Below are 15,454 nucleotides of genomic sequence, written 5' to 3' on the forward strand. Positions count from 1 at the left end.
ATCGGCATTCCTCCCAAACGCCTGCACGTCAAAAACTGTTGACGTGTACATTTTGACTCATGTTTTATTATTATTATTATTAATATTATTATTATTATTAAAAATCACTAGAATGTGCTGCTTTGACTCCCTGCTAGCTACGACGGCGGCGGCGTAAAAAGACTAAACTCCTGACGGTTACGGTAAACGCAGTCGTGACGTGTTTTTATCGCACCCCCCGTAAACCCTAAAACGTACGGAATCCCGAGCGGGCCAAAAACTCTTCACTCATTTTTTTTTGCGTCAACATTTATTGTTCGTTTAGCATCACCTCCGGAAGGTGTTTGGTGAGTGGGCGGGGCGTTAAAGAGGACCGCCTCCTTTTTGTGGCGTCTGATTATATAAAGGATTTACCGTCTTTAAAATCCCAATAAAGGCTTTTGGAGTTACAAATTTGCGATGTTTGCCGGGGGCCAATCACAGCGCCTGTTGCAACCATGGGGCGGGGCTATCTTTGGATTCCTTTAATTTATTTAAAAATATGCAAATATCTACTTGCATATGGAGTCGACTCTTTTTTGTTTTGAGACCATGAAACTTGTTTTTTGGTCGTCCGTACATCACCTCATGAAGGGGTTTGGTGAGTGGGCGGGGCGTTAAGAGGACCGCCTCTTTGTTGCGTCTGATTGGCTTAAAGATTTACTGTTGTAGTTAATCTGGCAATTTAAAAAATGATGATGTGTCTTTAAAATTCAGAGAAAAGCTTCTTGAATTACAAATTTGTGACATTTGTCGGGGGCCAATCACAGCGCCTGTCGCTACCATGGGGCGGGGCTTTCTTTGGATTCTCTCAATTGATATAAAATACGGCAATTGTAACGTGCGAAAAGAAGAGGAAGAACTACGACAAATAATGATCAAATTTAAATTCACGTTTTTGGCTCACGTTACCTTCCGTACGACCTCTTTACCGTGAGCTGAGGAGTTACGTGGTCGCCGTGACGACCCAGACGGGCGCGTCGTCGTCGTCGGGTAACGTGTATAGTAGCAGCTTTCAGGGTGTTTTGCTTGTCGTCACTTTTCTTTCTCCGCCCCTGGAAAGCTGGGAAAAACAAACTCACCCTTTACATCGGCTGTACCATATTTTTGACCCTGACTTTTTTTTTTTGTTTTAATATAATTATTATAATTATTATGATTGTGATTGTTTCAGTGGTGTTTTTTTGAACTCGATTCAAATAAAAAAAATTTAAAAAATAAATGAAAAAAAACAGTCTTACGTTAGCGCTGCAGCTCCATCTCCATGTTGTTTTATAGGACGAGTGTTTGGAGGGAAGTGAAGTCGCAGGTTTGTTAGTGAAGTGACCGTGGAGGAGGATTATGGGATGTCACACACACACACACACACACACACATTTCACTGTCACACGTTTCTGTGCTGAATGTGGAACGTTTCCTCCCCCTCATGCATCGTGTCTTTATTCACAAATAAAACCCCAAAAATCTGCGATATTTAAACGAGTTTAAGAGGCAACGTACGTTCTTCGCCTATGTGAGAGGAAATTACTTTCCCTACCAGCAGATGGCGGTAGTTCATCACATAGACTGTATATAAAAATGGACGTAGCCGTTTGCGATACGTCGTACTTTATCGTCTTTTTTTCATCTTAACGGTAACATAATTCGCAAAGTTGACAACAAAATCTGTTGAAAAAGACCTGAAACTAACGCAGTGTCGCCCTCTAGTGGCTAACTACTGCTTCCATCAATTTCTAGGCTTCCATTTCCAAAGCCTAACCTTTACTCGGAACAAATCAACTAAGAAGTCGGAGCTTGTTTCACTTTTCAGAGCAGACTGCGTCCATTTTTATATACATTTTCCTGATTTGTCGCAATCGCCCCGTGTTGGGGGCGGAGCCTATTCGGCGCTAGTTCACCTTGTTTGGTCGCGACAGACGGATGAAGTCGCGTTCTTTCTGCGTCCAACTGAAATGAGAAACTTTTGAGAAGAAGGTTGAAATCCAAAGCGCTCATTTTCTTGCGTCGTCATTTTTCCCGCCGCCTGATTGGACGACTGGAGCTAAACGGCCATTCACGGCGAATTCTATTTCATCAACGTAGCTGGTGGACCGTTGGGGCGTTGTGTCCTCCTGGGCTTGAGCTCCCTCTTCTGGTCACTACTGAGAAGTGTTTTTTTTTTTTACGTTTAAGGAAACGTTAACACTTCCTGCTTCCTGTGTATTTATTTCAATGTGGAGAAGTTGCATATAGTGGCTTTAAAAAGGCTGAGTCCTCATTTACATGGAAACTAGTTTTTTTTAAAGGAGCAGTTCAATCAAATTGCTTTTGCCTTACTGTTTTTTCTGAAGCTCAAGTCAACAAACATTTGTTTACCTGCGTAAATATGTCCGACGGCTGCTAACCTGAGGCTAACGCTGAAGCTAACCAACAACAGTGTGTGTGTGTGTGTGTGTGTGTGACTTCTCGACTCTTTCCCAGTTTCTCGACGTTGTTTCACTAACATCTGTTTTGTTTTGTAATAGATTTGACGTTTTTTGTGGGGGGTTATGTTATGTTTGTTTGTTTTGTTTTTTTTGAAGCTTTGAGGAAAAAGTTTGAGGTTTAAAAAAAACAAAACGAAAAATAAGAAAGAAAACTGATTAAATAAAAATAAAAAGATAAAGTGAGCAGTATGTGGTCTCTGTACTGATGTCAAAGTGAAATGAATAAAAACACGTCAAAGGATTTTGGTTTGATCGATCTGTGTTTGTCAGCAGGGAAAAACACGTTTTATTAATTTCTTCTCTTTATTTAGAACAACTTTGGACGTGATTATGTGATTCCCAAGTTTCCACGTTAAAAGGAATTCACTCTGGCAGCCATTTTATAACGTCAAAAACATGAAATAATTTATAACAAATGTAATTTTCTGCTTCTTAAATTATATTTTATTGTCGAAAATTACAGAATATCTTAAAAAGACATCATTTAAAAAAAATGAAAAGACAAAAATGAAGATAAAAGATTGCGACAAACATCACCCAACAGGAAGTCGGCCATTTTGAATTTAGCCACCATATGGCCACACTTGCATGGGGGACACGAGGGCCCTTCGTCGTCATTTAATGTGTTTTCTTTCATGGTTTTTGACGTTATGATTCATTCTATTATTCATTTAAGTAAGCGTTGATCCCGTGTACTGCGGCTTTAAAACAACCCCGTCAGTTCTCTTCCATCAAAATGTGTAAATAAAGAAGCAGAGAGCGTCACAGTGTTGAGTCTTTTATTCAAAAAGATCAAAGCAGGAGGAAAATGGAAGGAAGTCACATGATGGAGAAAGAGAGAGAGAGAGTGAGGGGGGAAAAAACTGATCATTCACAGTATCAACACACACACACACACAAGCAAATGAAGTGTGTCACATGATCAAACACTTCATTTCACTTTGACTTCATTTTCCTGACGTAATTATTTATTTAATTATTCATTTAAATAATTAATGAATTAATTAAATAATTAATTATTTATTTATTCAATTAATTCATTCAATATTTATTGAATGAATTAATTAAATAATTAATTAATCAATCAATTAATCAATTAATTAATTAATTAAATAAATAAATAATTCATTAAATAATTAATTAAATAAATAATGATTTCATTAAATAATTATTTAATGAAATAAAAATGTATTTATTCATTCAATTAATTAATTAATTAATTAATTAATTAATTAAATAATTATTTATGCAATTAATTAATTAATTAATTAATTATTTATTTATTCAATAATTAATTCATTAAGTAAAATAAATAATGAATTATTTAATGAAGAGCCACGTTGGCGTTTCCAGCGGACAGACGTGAGGGTCAGAGAAGTGTCCAACATTTTCAATTTCTAACGCGCGTCGTCCATAAATGTGCACAACAGAGTAACAGGGCCACTGGTGAGGGGGAAAAACAACACATATTATGTCTAAATTTAAATTCAAAGGTTTATGGGAGAAATAAGTGTTTTTAAATGAACCAAGTCGTAATTTAAGGGGAAAAAGTGGATTATTGTGAATAGAAATGCATGTTTTAGCTCAAAAAAGAGATTAATTCAATTGTTTACACAAGAAAAAACAGTCTTTTTTTTTTTAATTAAAGGTTATCCACGTTTGAGTTTTCCTCACAATTCATTTTGTGGAAAAATAAATAAATACATTTTTTAAAAAAGAGAAGAAAATTAAACTTTTCTCTGCAATAATGTTTCTTTTGCTCAGAAAGAGTGATTTTGTGAGCATATTTTAAACATTTTCAAAGAACTAGGTCGTGTAAGATGATCATTTATGAAAATTTTAGCGTCACTAGAGGCAGAATAACTTAACTACATTGTACAAAAGGAGAAAACTCAAACATTAAATTCAAAATTGTCAAATAAGGAGACTAGTTTGGGCAAACATCTCTTCAAAATAACTTAGTATAACTTAAACTTGTCACAAGATTATGTATTATGCGTCATAATCTGAGAAAAAAGTTGGATTATTTGGAATTTTATAGTCAGAAATGACAAAATAACTAGATTAAACAAGGATACAAGTCATTGAAAAATGAAAAATTTCGCTAAATTTGATTTAGGTCGACCTCAATTTGAAATCATTTACACAAATATGAGGATTATTTCCTCAAACTAATCACTACAATCATTAACTTTCAACACAAAAATCAAGGTCTTTTGTTTTTTTAAATCACCAAACTCTAAATTATTCTAATCCTGAATAACACGACTCATAAATCTTGGCCCTAATACTCGTCGCGTCACGTTTACATGGACGCGCGAACCCAAAATCCGACTGTTTTTCCTGAAAGATTCCCCCGATGAAATGTTTTTGTTTCCATGACGACAGAATCCCTGAGTTACTTTGACATTTTTTCTTCTTCTTTCACTCGCTCTGACGTTTGTTTGTTTGTTTGTTTGTTTTCTGTACAGTGAAACGGAAAAAGTGAAGGAAAAGCAGTGAATGAGTGGAGTAGAAAAAGGCGACGTAATTACAAACATGTTCTGTAGAAACCAGCGAGCGTAAAAAGTGCTTGTATAAAGGAAAAAAATAATTATTTGTCATATAGGTATTTACAAATTCTTTCATGGTTTGTTGTTGTTGTTGTTGTTGTTGTTTTTTTGTGCAGTTTTTGGCTAACGTGGGTTTGTGTGTGTGGACGATGGCGAGGAGGCGGTCCTTCTCCTCCGCTGTAAACAAAGAAGTTAAATACGCCGCCGTTCATTGTCGTCAGCAATAACATCACACAGTCTCACCGGCGAACGCCGCGGTGTTTTGTCGTGTTTTTTTTTTTTTAAGTACATGTTCAGAGCAAAGTGCTACGTTGTTGTCTTCATATCGTAAATTTGAGTTCGGCTCCGCCCCCTCGCTTAAAAAAAAACAAAAAACAAAAACAAAAACACTCGCTTAAGAAGTTCCTGAGAGCGTGAGACTCTGAGGCCCGAGAAACCGGAAACGAGCCACCGCGTACGCTCGAAGGTCGCGACCCCTCCCCCTCTTCGACAAAACTTGCGACGTTTGTACCGATCAGGTGCTGAAGGAACAAGAGGCTAACATTTTTTTTAACGTTACAGTTACAGTTTATGGCGCTTTTTCTGCGATAAAGCTGTAGTGCGACTCCGCTCCGGGTTTTATACGCAACACAAACTCGTGAAGATACCACTTCTTTGTGTGTCCGATACCGATATCGCAAACTCAACGAGGAGCTACGGATACCGATATTAGCCCGATCCAGTCGTTTTAGATCATTTATGGAACGTGTGAAAGCGATTTGTGCTGAGTCATTTTAAAGACGGCCCAAACATGACTCAGCAAAACTGCTTTTCCTAATTTGCGATATAGAGGATTTTAGGCTAACATAACAGTATAGTAATAATGTTCCGAAAGTTCCTGATGAAGTTCCCATCCTGGTAATAACAGTAGCATTAAGGAGATAATATCGCAATAATACCCTGTTATTTACCGAGTAATATGCAGCGTCATATACAATATTTGTATAAATATGATGGTATTAGCATAATATTACAAAAAATGACAACGATAATTATTGTTACTGTCGTTTAATTTAAAGAGAAGTGGACACTGTATGACGGCGCTAAGTGACACCTAGTGGTGAGGCAGCAGATTGCACAGACTCCTCCTCCTCTAACCACTCCCTTTCCCGTGCATGTCAGAAAACGACAAAAATGTTCCGTCTTTCTTTTTTTCGTAGGTTTACGTTTCCGTTTCAAATTGCGAAAAACAGAAATCCGTTCGGCAAAAATGGCTAGCCTCTTTTCCGTCAAGCTAAAACGTAAACGCGGCGTCGTTTCAGGAGATATCTCGCAACGCCCAGAAACGACTCAAAGCGTTGTAGTACATATGCCAGGACTGTAAGTGGCGCTGTTGGGCTACACCAAAAACAGAGAAGAAGACGTACTTAAGTACAAAATTTGGGTATCTGTACTTTACTTTGTTCATATTTCTAGCAACTTTTACCCACGCGTGTCGGAAAACGAGGTTTACGCTTCTGCTTCAAATTGCGAAAAAAAACGGAAATCCGTGCGGACAAAATATTCGCCGACCTCCGTAAAAGCTAGCCTCTCTTTTGACTAAACTTAGCGACATTTCTTCAGCACCCGATTGTGTGGACGAGGAGAGTCGGACCACGTTTGACCTGAATTTCCCTTGCGGCTGTTTCTAAAAACGCGGGCCTTGCGCCGACCATTTAAGCGTCGACTTGCGGCGGACTCGGCGCGAGCTCGGTGTGTCCGAAGTCCTGCGAGGAGAAGCAGTCGTCGAAGTGGAGGACGTGCACGCCGCTCTGGCTGTAGTTGAGCAGCGCCTGCTGCTTCTTCTCGGGGCTGAACTGCAGCGAGTACGGGTGGACCTGCTGTATGTGGCGCTTGATGGTGCTGACCTTCAGCGTGGCCAGCGTGGCGCCGCACACGATGCAGATCAGCCCGTGTCTGCCCGAGTCGTAGTCCATCAGGTACTCCATCCTCCAGCGCACCTGGTAGTTCCTGCGCTGGTCTTTGCCGGGGTAATGGCTGTGGCGCGACGGCGTCGCCGCTCGTCCCTTCTCCCTCTTCGGCGTCTTGGTGGGCGTCGCGGCGTCCGGACAGGAGTCGTCGTTCGCGTCGCCTGCGGCCGCCGAGTCGAATTCTGCTAAAAGACGAGAAGAGAGTGAGGCCACGCCCACACACGGAAACGTAAAGACGGCGTCGCGACGGGAAATATCCCCTGAAACGACTCAAAGCGCTACCTGCAGTACCTATGCCAGGACTGTAAGTGGCGCTGTAGCGCTAGACCAAAAACAGAGAAGAAGACATATTCACGTACCTGTACTTTACTTTCTTCATATTTCTCGCAACTTTTACTCCGCTACAATTCATCTATCTATCTTTGTTACTCGTTACTACCAAATAAAATCAGAAGAAGAAGAAGAAGAGTTTGATTTCACCAATTCACACACTGGGTTAAGTGTCTTTGCTCAAGGACACATATAGACTAGCAGAGTCAGGAATTGAACCCCCAACCCTCCAGTTGAAAGACAACTTGCCCGACCACTGAGCCACCATGGTGCGATCCTCACTTTTTTTAATAACTTCTAAAACTGATATAAAAAGTACATTTTATATCAGAAAACGACTTTCGATGCTTAAATACTGTAAATATCGTATACTTTTAAGACTTTTACTAAAGTAATATTATTTTAAAAAGTGACTCCAACTTCTACCAAAGTACTTTTACTCGAGTATCCCTTAAAGGTACTTTATACGAGAATGAAGAACATCACCTGTGCTCTCTCAGGCAACTGCTTGGGGCCCCGAGCCGATAGGGGGCCCCCCGACACTTGTTTATATTATTTGCATTACATATGTGTAATGCAAATCTTTTTTACTCAATTTATATATGTTTTTTTCAGTTATTTACAGTATTTTATTGTTCTATATATTTATATTGTTTCATAATGTGGGTTCTTTACAGTGTAATGTATTTTTTTTACTAAGTTTATATAGTTTTTTTAAAAGCTATTTACAGTATTTTATTGTTCTTTACATTTATATTTTCACATACTTTTTAATTACAAGGTTTTTCCATGTTATTTCATTCATTTTGAAAAAAAAAATTTTTGAAAATTTTTCATTGGTGTCATATTATTATTGGTCAGAAGGAAGGGCCCCCTGGGAATTTTTGCTTAGGGCCCCTACAGACTCTAGAATCGCCTCTGCTCACAGCTATGTGATGCGTTCACTGACGCTCGTAAACGAAGCTCCAATAATGAAACTTCTATAAGTGCTGTTCACGGACACGCCCACATTTATAAACATAGGGCCCAGGTCGGAGAATCCCGGAGCTTTAAATGTGAAACACCTGTACAGGAAGTGCGGCTAACACCAGCTACGCTACGGAGAGCGTCTCACCATCTTGGCTCTGCGCGCCGTCGCTCGGGTAATCTTTGGTCCAGGCGGCGGCCATGGCTTCCCTGTCGCGCTGGGTGAGCGAGAGCGTCTCGGGGTGACTCTCCTGGATGTGGCGTCTGAAGCTGCTGACCTTGGTCTCGCGCAGCACCCGCGAGCACACCATGCAGTGCGTGTCGCGGCCCCGCGGCCCGTACGCCACCATGTAGTCGAGGCGCAGCTGCCACGGGTCGCCGCAGCGCAGCCGCCGCTTCCTCCTGCCGCTCTGGCGCTGCGGCGCGCGCACGCCGCCGTCCTCGCCGATGAGACACGTGTCCTGAGTTGAGGCGCCGTCGCTCGGCGGGTACGAGTCCGTGTCCATCGGGACGTCCTCGCCGTCCTGAGCTAATAGATCCGCGCCGCCGTCTTTGGTGCTGGGCTCTGATTTGATTGAGTTTTCGGACTCTTCTATAAACAACAGAGAAAAACGTACATCAGGTATATGATTAAACACATCAACAACTACAATTCCCATGAGCCTTTGGGGCTGCGTCTTTAGCTAGTTAGCTTTTTTGTGGATTTGTAAGCAAAATTATTGTAATTTTGTTATTTTCCTCCATCTTCATTCCTGACACGGCACTAACGATTCAAGGTTACGATTTTGTTAGACGTTACCTGCTGAAAACTAGCGCTGCTAGCTGTTCTTGCAACTTTAACGCACTTGAAACTTAGATCATTTAAACGATTAAACGGAATCGCGTTATCAGATCCACATTTGTCCAAAGAAATTAGGTGGAAGTCGATGAATTTTTTCGCGTATTTGTAAGTTAAATGATTTTAATTCGGATTAATTTATACTTGCTATAATCCTCCATTTTCATTCCTGACACGACGCTAACGATTCAAGGTTACGATTTTGTTAGATGTCACCTGCTGATAACTAGCGTTGCTAGGCGCTCTCACGACTTTAACGCAGGATGTGGGAAAACACGTCGTAAACGCGGGTTCACGATTCCGTTTGAAGGAATCACTTTATTAGATCCACGTTTGTCCAAAGAAATTTGGTGGAAAAGTCGATTTTTTGGGGGTATTTGTACGTGAAATCAAGGTTACGATTTTGTTAGACGTTACCGGCTGAAAACTACCTTTGTTAGGCGTCCTCGCCAATTTAACGCACTCGGAAAGCCAACTATGTGGGATTAAATGTCGTAAACTTGAGTTTACGAGTCCCGTTTGAAAGAGTCGCGTTATTGGATCCACGCTTACGATTCAAGGTTACGATTTTGTTCCACGTTACCTGCTGAAAACTAGCGTTGCTAGGCGTCCTCGCGAATTTAACGGACTTGCAATGTTGCCAAGCATGTGGGATTAAACGCCATAAACTCACGTTTGCGAGTTCCATAACGTAGGATGTGGGAAAACACGTCGTAAACGCGGGTTCACGATTCCGTTTAAAGGAATCGCGTTATTAGATCCACGTTTGTCCAAAGAAATTAGGTGGAAAAGTAAACTTTTTTGTTGAATTGAATTGAAAATTGAAGTGAAATGACTGTAATTTTAATCGCTTTAGTACTTTAACACACCTCAATGCCTAGCATGTGAGATTAAACGTTGTACAATGTGAGTAAAATTTCCTTCTCTTCGCACCGCGACCGGATGAGCCAGATGGCTCCGCCCACTCTGTTCCCCGTTAAAGGTGGCGATGGTGAAACCACGCGTCCTCACCGTGAGCCTGCGCCCACGCCTGCAGGATGCAGTGCTTCTCCTCGGCGCTGTACACCAGCGAGTTGGGGTGGGTGTCCAACACGTGGCTCTTGATGTGGTTGAGGTGCAGCGACGGCAGCTCGCCGCCGCACACCATGCACAGCAGCCGGTTGGCGTCCGACTCGTACTCCATCAGGAACTCCTGGCGGAACCAGGCGTGCAGCGAGTCGTTCAGGTAGCGCTCCAGAGTCTGAGCCGACGGTCCGGCGACGTCCTGCTCCTGCTCCTCCTCCTGCTGCTGCTGCTCCTCATCCTGCGGCTCCTGCTCCTCCTCATGCTCCTGCTCCTGTGGCTGCTCCTGCTGGACCTCCTCCACCTCCTCAGACTTTGGAGACAGACTGAGGGTTTGTTGTGGCTGCTCCTGTGGAGCCACAAGGTCCGGAGGTTCTGCTGAGAGTCACAAAAGGAAGGGAAAACAGGTTTTACCACCATAAAAAGACAGTTCAGGGGGGGTTTGTAGTGTGATTGCATGAGGTTCTGACACATAATCCATCTGAAAACATGGCTGTTGTGTGTTATCTCACTATTAAACAGCGTTTCCTGACAGAAGAAGAAAGTTTCAATTTCCTGAACCAAATTTCCTGAGAAAATCGTCGATTTTACACCACGGCTCCCAGGAGTCGCCGCTCCGCTCTCGCCTCCATCTGTGCCTTTAAATGCGTTCATTTTGTGTTTAAAAACCTTCACTCTGGTTGAAATAAGTGACACACGCTGATAAAATGATGCAGAAGTAGAAAAACGCTGGTTTTCTCTATGGGGTTTGGTGTGGGAGAGTTAGCGGTTTAACTCAAACTGCCAGAATAAGAAGAAGAAGACGTGATCTTAACATATCGTAGACTTGCGCTGACGCATCGGTAGCCGTGGTTTCACTTTTTTTTTTTTTTAAAGTCATGTTTTTTATTAGAAGAAGTCGCTTCAGGCGTTTTTTAAAGGAGGTTTTATTTACTCTGCTGCTGCTTTACGACGTATAATGATGTTTGGAGGTCTGAATTTAAAAATATCGACACAGTGTGTGTGTGTGTGTGTGTGTGTGTGTGTGTGTGTGTGGTAGACGCTAACAAAGGGCCCAAAGGAAAATCCACTGAGAATATGCAAACACACACACACACACACAGAGGTAAAGAAGGTAAACAGGTAACTGTGAAGAACTCAAACAACACATTTATTATTTATTGTCCCGTCATAAATGCTCTGTTATGGACAGGTGTTTTTCTCGAATGTCTTGTTTTGGCCACAAATTATTCACGGAAAAAAAACGGAAAATATTTTAATTTAAAGGAGCTTATAAATCATAAAAACTGTTTTTTGCTCCATAAAATTAAAAAAAATGTCGATTGGTGTTTCCCAAACCTCCAAATAATGATGTTCTCAACAGTCGTGTTTCATCCAAAAAACTAAATAACATTTTTTTAACGATTTCGAGCAAAAAAAACAGAAAATATTCACATTCAGGGAGCTTAAAAATCATCAAAAATGGTTGCTGATTGATTTGGCGATTGATCAATAATGGATTCATGCTTATTTCACACAGGTTATTCCTTAAAACCGCGATACACAGTATTTTCTAGAGCCAAAATGTGTCAAAATATAATTTTAGATGAATTATTGTCTAGATTTTTACACGTCTGCACAAATATCATCATTTTAGATCTGTCTTTTTGAATGAAAGTGATAATAATGATGTAAAAATGACCAAACGCAATTAGATAATTGACTCAAAATCCTTCAGTTTGAGTTATTCCTGAGCTTCTGAGCCTCAGTGAGAGATAACATCACTCTCTCTCCTCCTCACACACACACACACACACACACACACACGAAAACCTGAGCTCACACTGCCACCAAGTGTGAGCTCCTCAACACTTCCACTTCCACTCAGAGCAGAGTCGTACTCACCCGGCTGCTCCTCCTCCTCTTCCTCCTCGTCCTCCTCGTCCTGAGCTGGACCTCCTCCTCCTCCTCCTCCTCCTCCTCCTCCTCCTGCAGCAGCAGCAGCAGCATCAGCGTCATCGTCGTACGACATCTGGCTCCCGGCCAGGTTGAGGTGACTCTCCCAGCCCGAGCGGATCACCTCCTTGTCGGCGGCGCTCCACAGCAGCGAGTCGGGGTGCTTCTGCTTGATGTGCCTCTTGATGGTGCTGAGCTTGAGCGTGGCCAGCGAGCTGCCGCACACCATGCAGATCATGCCGTGCCGCTGCGGGTCAAAGTCCATCAGGTACTCGCTGCGCCAGTACTCGTGGTAGTAGCGGCGGTGGTCGCGGCCCGGGATGCGGCTGAGGCCCGGACGCGACGCCTTCTGCACCTTGGGCTTCGGCGCCGAGGGCCCCGGGGCCGGGGAGAGGAGCAGCGGGTGGTCGGGGCCCTCGCTGATGCTCCAGTAGCTGGTTCCTGGAGATTTGACGGGCGTGAGCTCCGCCGCGTCGGCGCCCGCGTCGGCGCCCGAGTCGTCCACGACGTGGCCGTTAGCGAGCGCCTCCTCTTCTGACAGGGAATGAACACAGAGAAGAGAAAGATGTAGCTTAAAATTCTAGTAAAATATGCAACGTCTAAATATAAATATTAACAAATCTGTGTTTCTTAGAATAGCAGCGTTTAGAGCCTGTGTTGCCTGGCAACATTCAGGAAGTGACTTGTTTTCGAGCATAAACAACAAGTTATCTAAATCAAACCCATGATGTGAAATATGACCACATATGTGAAGATTTTGTTATAATAAAACAATATTAAATCAATTAGTCAATAGAATCAAAGTCTTCTTCCACTGCTGCTGTATACACACAAACGCTCCCTCAGTCAGGTCTGATAGTTTTGCCTGTTTTCAGACGACGGACGCAGCAAAAACAACACTGTTTTCTTTACAGAGTCCAAAACACGAGCAGAAGAATAACATCGCCTAAAGTTACAGACTACAGCTTTAAGACACATATATTTGTTCAAACTATAGATTGTCAATAATATTTTTGACCCATATATTTTTTTTTCCTCCATCTGAACAAATATAGCTGTTTATAACTTAAATTCAGTCACCAGTTATTAAAAAAAACATGCATTACAGTGTGAAAATGACGTATAAAGTAAATATTAAATACATGAAACAGGTCATAATCTATGTATAATGTAATAAATATAGTCCCGTAACAACTAATCCATCAATATCAATAAATAATAACTGGAAATGGTTGATTATAATAACAATTGTTCAATATATATATATATACATTTATATACATACATACATATATATATATATGTATATAATCAATCAATATATCTAATATATCTAATCTATCAATAAATAATAACTGGAAATTGTTGATCATAACAATTGGTATATATATATATATTATACACACACATATATATATATATACGCACACGTATATATATATACATACACACACACACATATATATATATATGTGTGTATATATATTATATATACATATATACACACACATATATATGTGTGTATATATATATACACACACTCACACATATAGATATACATATATATGTAAAAATGACCTATAATCACCAATTAATTCAATATTAATCAGTCAATAATGACTGAGAGCTCAATAAGATGTTTTAATTGTACATGTTTAAATGTGTCTTCTTATCATAATCAGTCTTTGAGTCTTTAAAAATAAACATATATACGTTATATATTATTGTTTATAATCATTTCCATCCTTCAGGCCACATTATAATTATTATTATTATCATTATTATTCTTATTCTTATTATTCTTCACAGCCTGTTATTAAATAATGATCAGGTTCCCCGGAGCGGCCACTAGGGGGCAGCAGTGTGCGCGGCTCCGCCTGCCCGTGTACTGTTGAGCCTTTGTTTATAGGAGCCACAGAGACAGAGGGGCCATGCCGCTCTATCATTGTCCCTGAATCCACGGAGCCGCTGTCTGCCGTGACAATGGCCGTGAACGGTGACAGCCACGCGGCGTCGACACGCACAACAACAACAACACTAGTTTCCGCCCGGTTCTCCCTCTCCATACCTTTACCTCCGCCGTCCCTCCGCTCCGGCGTCGCTTCCTCTTCTTCGCCGCCGCTTATTATTAACGAGAGCAGCTCCGGCTGCTGCTCGGCGCTCCGGAGCAGCTCCCCGGGCTCTGGCGCTTCCATCACCGGCCCCGGCTGCTGCTCCTCACACACCGCCTCCTCCACCACCACCACCACCTCCTCCTTCCGTCTCGGTTACCGTAGCGCCGTAAGCGGGGTCTGGTCACGCACACAAGCACCACCTCAACAACATGTTAACGCCACTAACGTGTTCGCTCCGCGGCCGCTCGACACACGCATTTGGCCGGTGCTCATGGCCGAGGAGAGGAGGAGAGGAGCCCGGGCTCTGCCTGCCTTCTCTCCCCCCTCCTCGCACCGCAAGCGCCCCGCACGGGAGCCGCCAAGTTAACTTTTTAATACAATCACGCACGCGTGTACAGTCTCTCTATATCCGCCCGTGGACACTCGGTGCTGCTCGGCGAGGAAGGCCGACACTCGTGGATTTTAAGGCTCCTGCTTGTCTTCAGGGTGGGGAGCCGGACTAGGGGCCCCTGGGGCTCCTTAAGGGGCTCCTGGGTAAATTTAAAGAGACAGTAACAGCGGCTTCGACCATACACACCCACCCTGTCTGTCTCTATGTGTGTGTGTGTGTGTGTGTGTGTGGTGGGGGGTGGGGGGTGGGGGGGCTGGCACTAACACAGATAAGCTGTTAATACTAATACTGTTGTTCTCGCAAATTCATGCGATAACAAGCGGTTTGCTGCGGCCCTGCATCGGTTAAAACACGCAGGGCGGAGCGGAGGGAAGGGGGGGGGGGGTGTTGTTAGGGGAGGGGCCTCGGCGAATCAGGGCCCCACACACGAGCTCAGTCTGGGGCTCCCACATGAAGACTAATAATGTATATAAATAACAAGGAACGTCATTAAAAAAGTGACTTTATAACAGACAACATAAAATAATCCAAAAAGCACATATACATTCAGATTAAAACAGTGTCTGAAAGGTATAAACATATAAATATCTATACTTTTAAAAGGAGGGATCTGCTTGATCTGATTAAATGTCCTGAAATAAAACAGTTTATACAGTTGCATTGCAATATTCTGTTATATGATATAGGAATCATATACATACAATATACACATAATAACCTCCTCCACTTGTAGCTAGCTATAGCGTCTCTATAGTGACGTTAAACTTTAAAAACAGAGACACACATACGCAGTACACAGGTACGCCAGTTATTTGTACCGCTAATCTTTTCATT

The 15,454-nt window shown here is 42.1% G+C and overlaps 1 protein-coding gene across 1 annotated transcript; it reads right to left on the reverse strand.

Annotated features, from left to right (window-relative positions):
• Positions 1 to 6,729: 6,729 nt before the first annotated feature.
• On the reverse strand, positions 6,730 to 14,310 carry LOC310941999 (zinc finger translocation-associated protein-like; the record flags this gene model as incomplete). Its single annotated transcript, XM_083907268.1, has 5 exons — positions 6,730 to 7,169; positions 8,429 to 8,872; positions 10,130 to 10,506; positions 12,187 to 12,649; positions 14,184 to 14,310. The coding sequence occupies 5 exons, from the start codon at positions 14,308 to 14,310 to the stop codon at positions 6,730 to 6,732; spliced, it is 1,851 nt and encodes a 616-aa protein (XP_083763394.1).
• Positions 14,311 to 15,454: the final 1,144 nt, after the last annotated feature.

The sequence above is a fragment of the Microchirus variegatus genome, assembly GCF_963457635.1.
Source record: "Microchirus variegatus genome assembly, chromosome: 2".
Lineage (NCBI taxonomy): Eukaryota > Metazoa > Chordata > Actinopteri > Pleuronectiformes > Soleidae > Microchirus > Microchirus variegatus.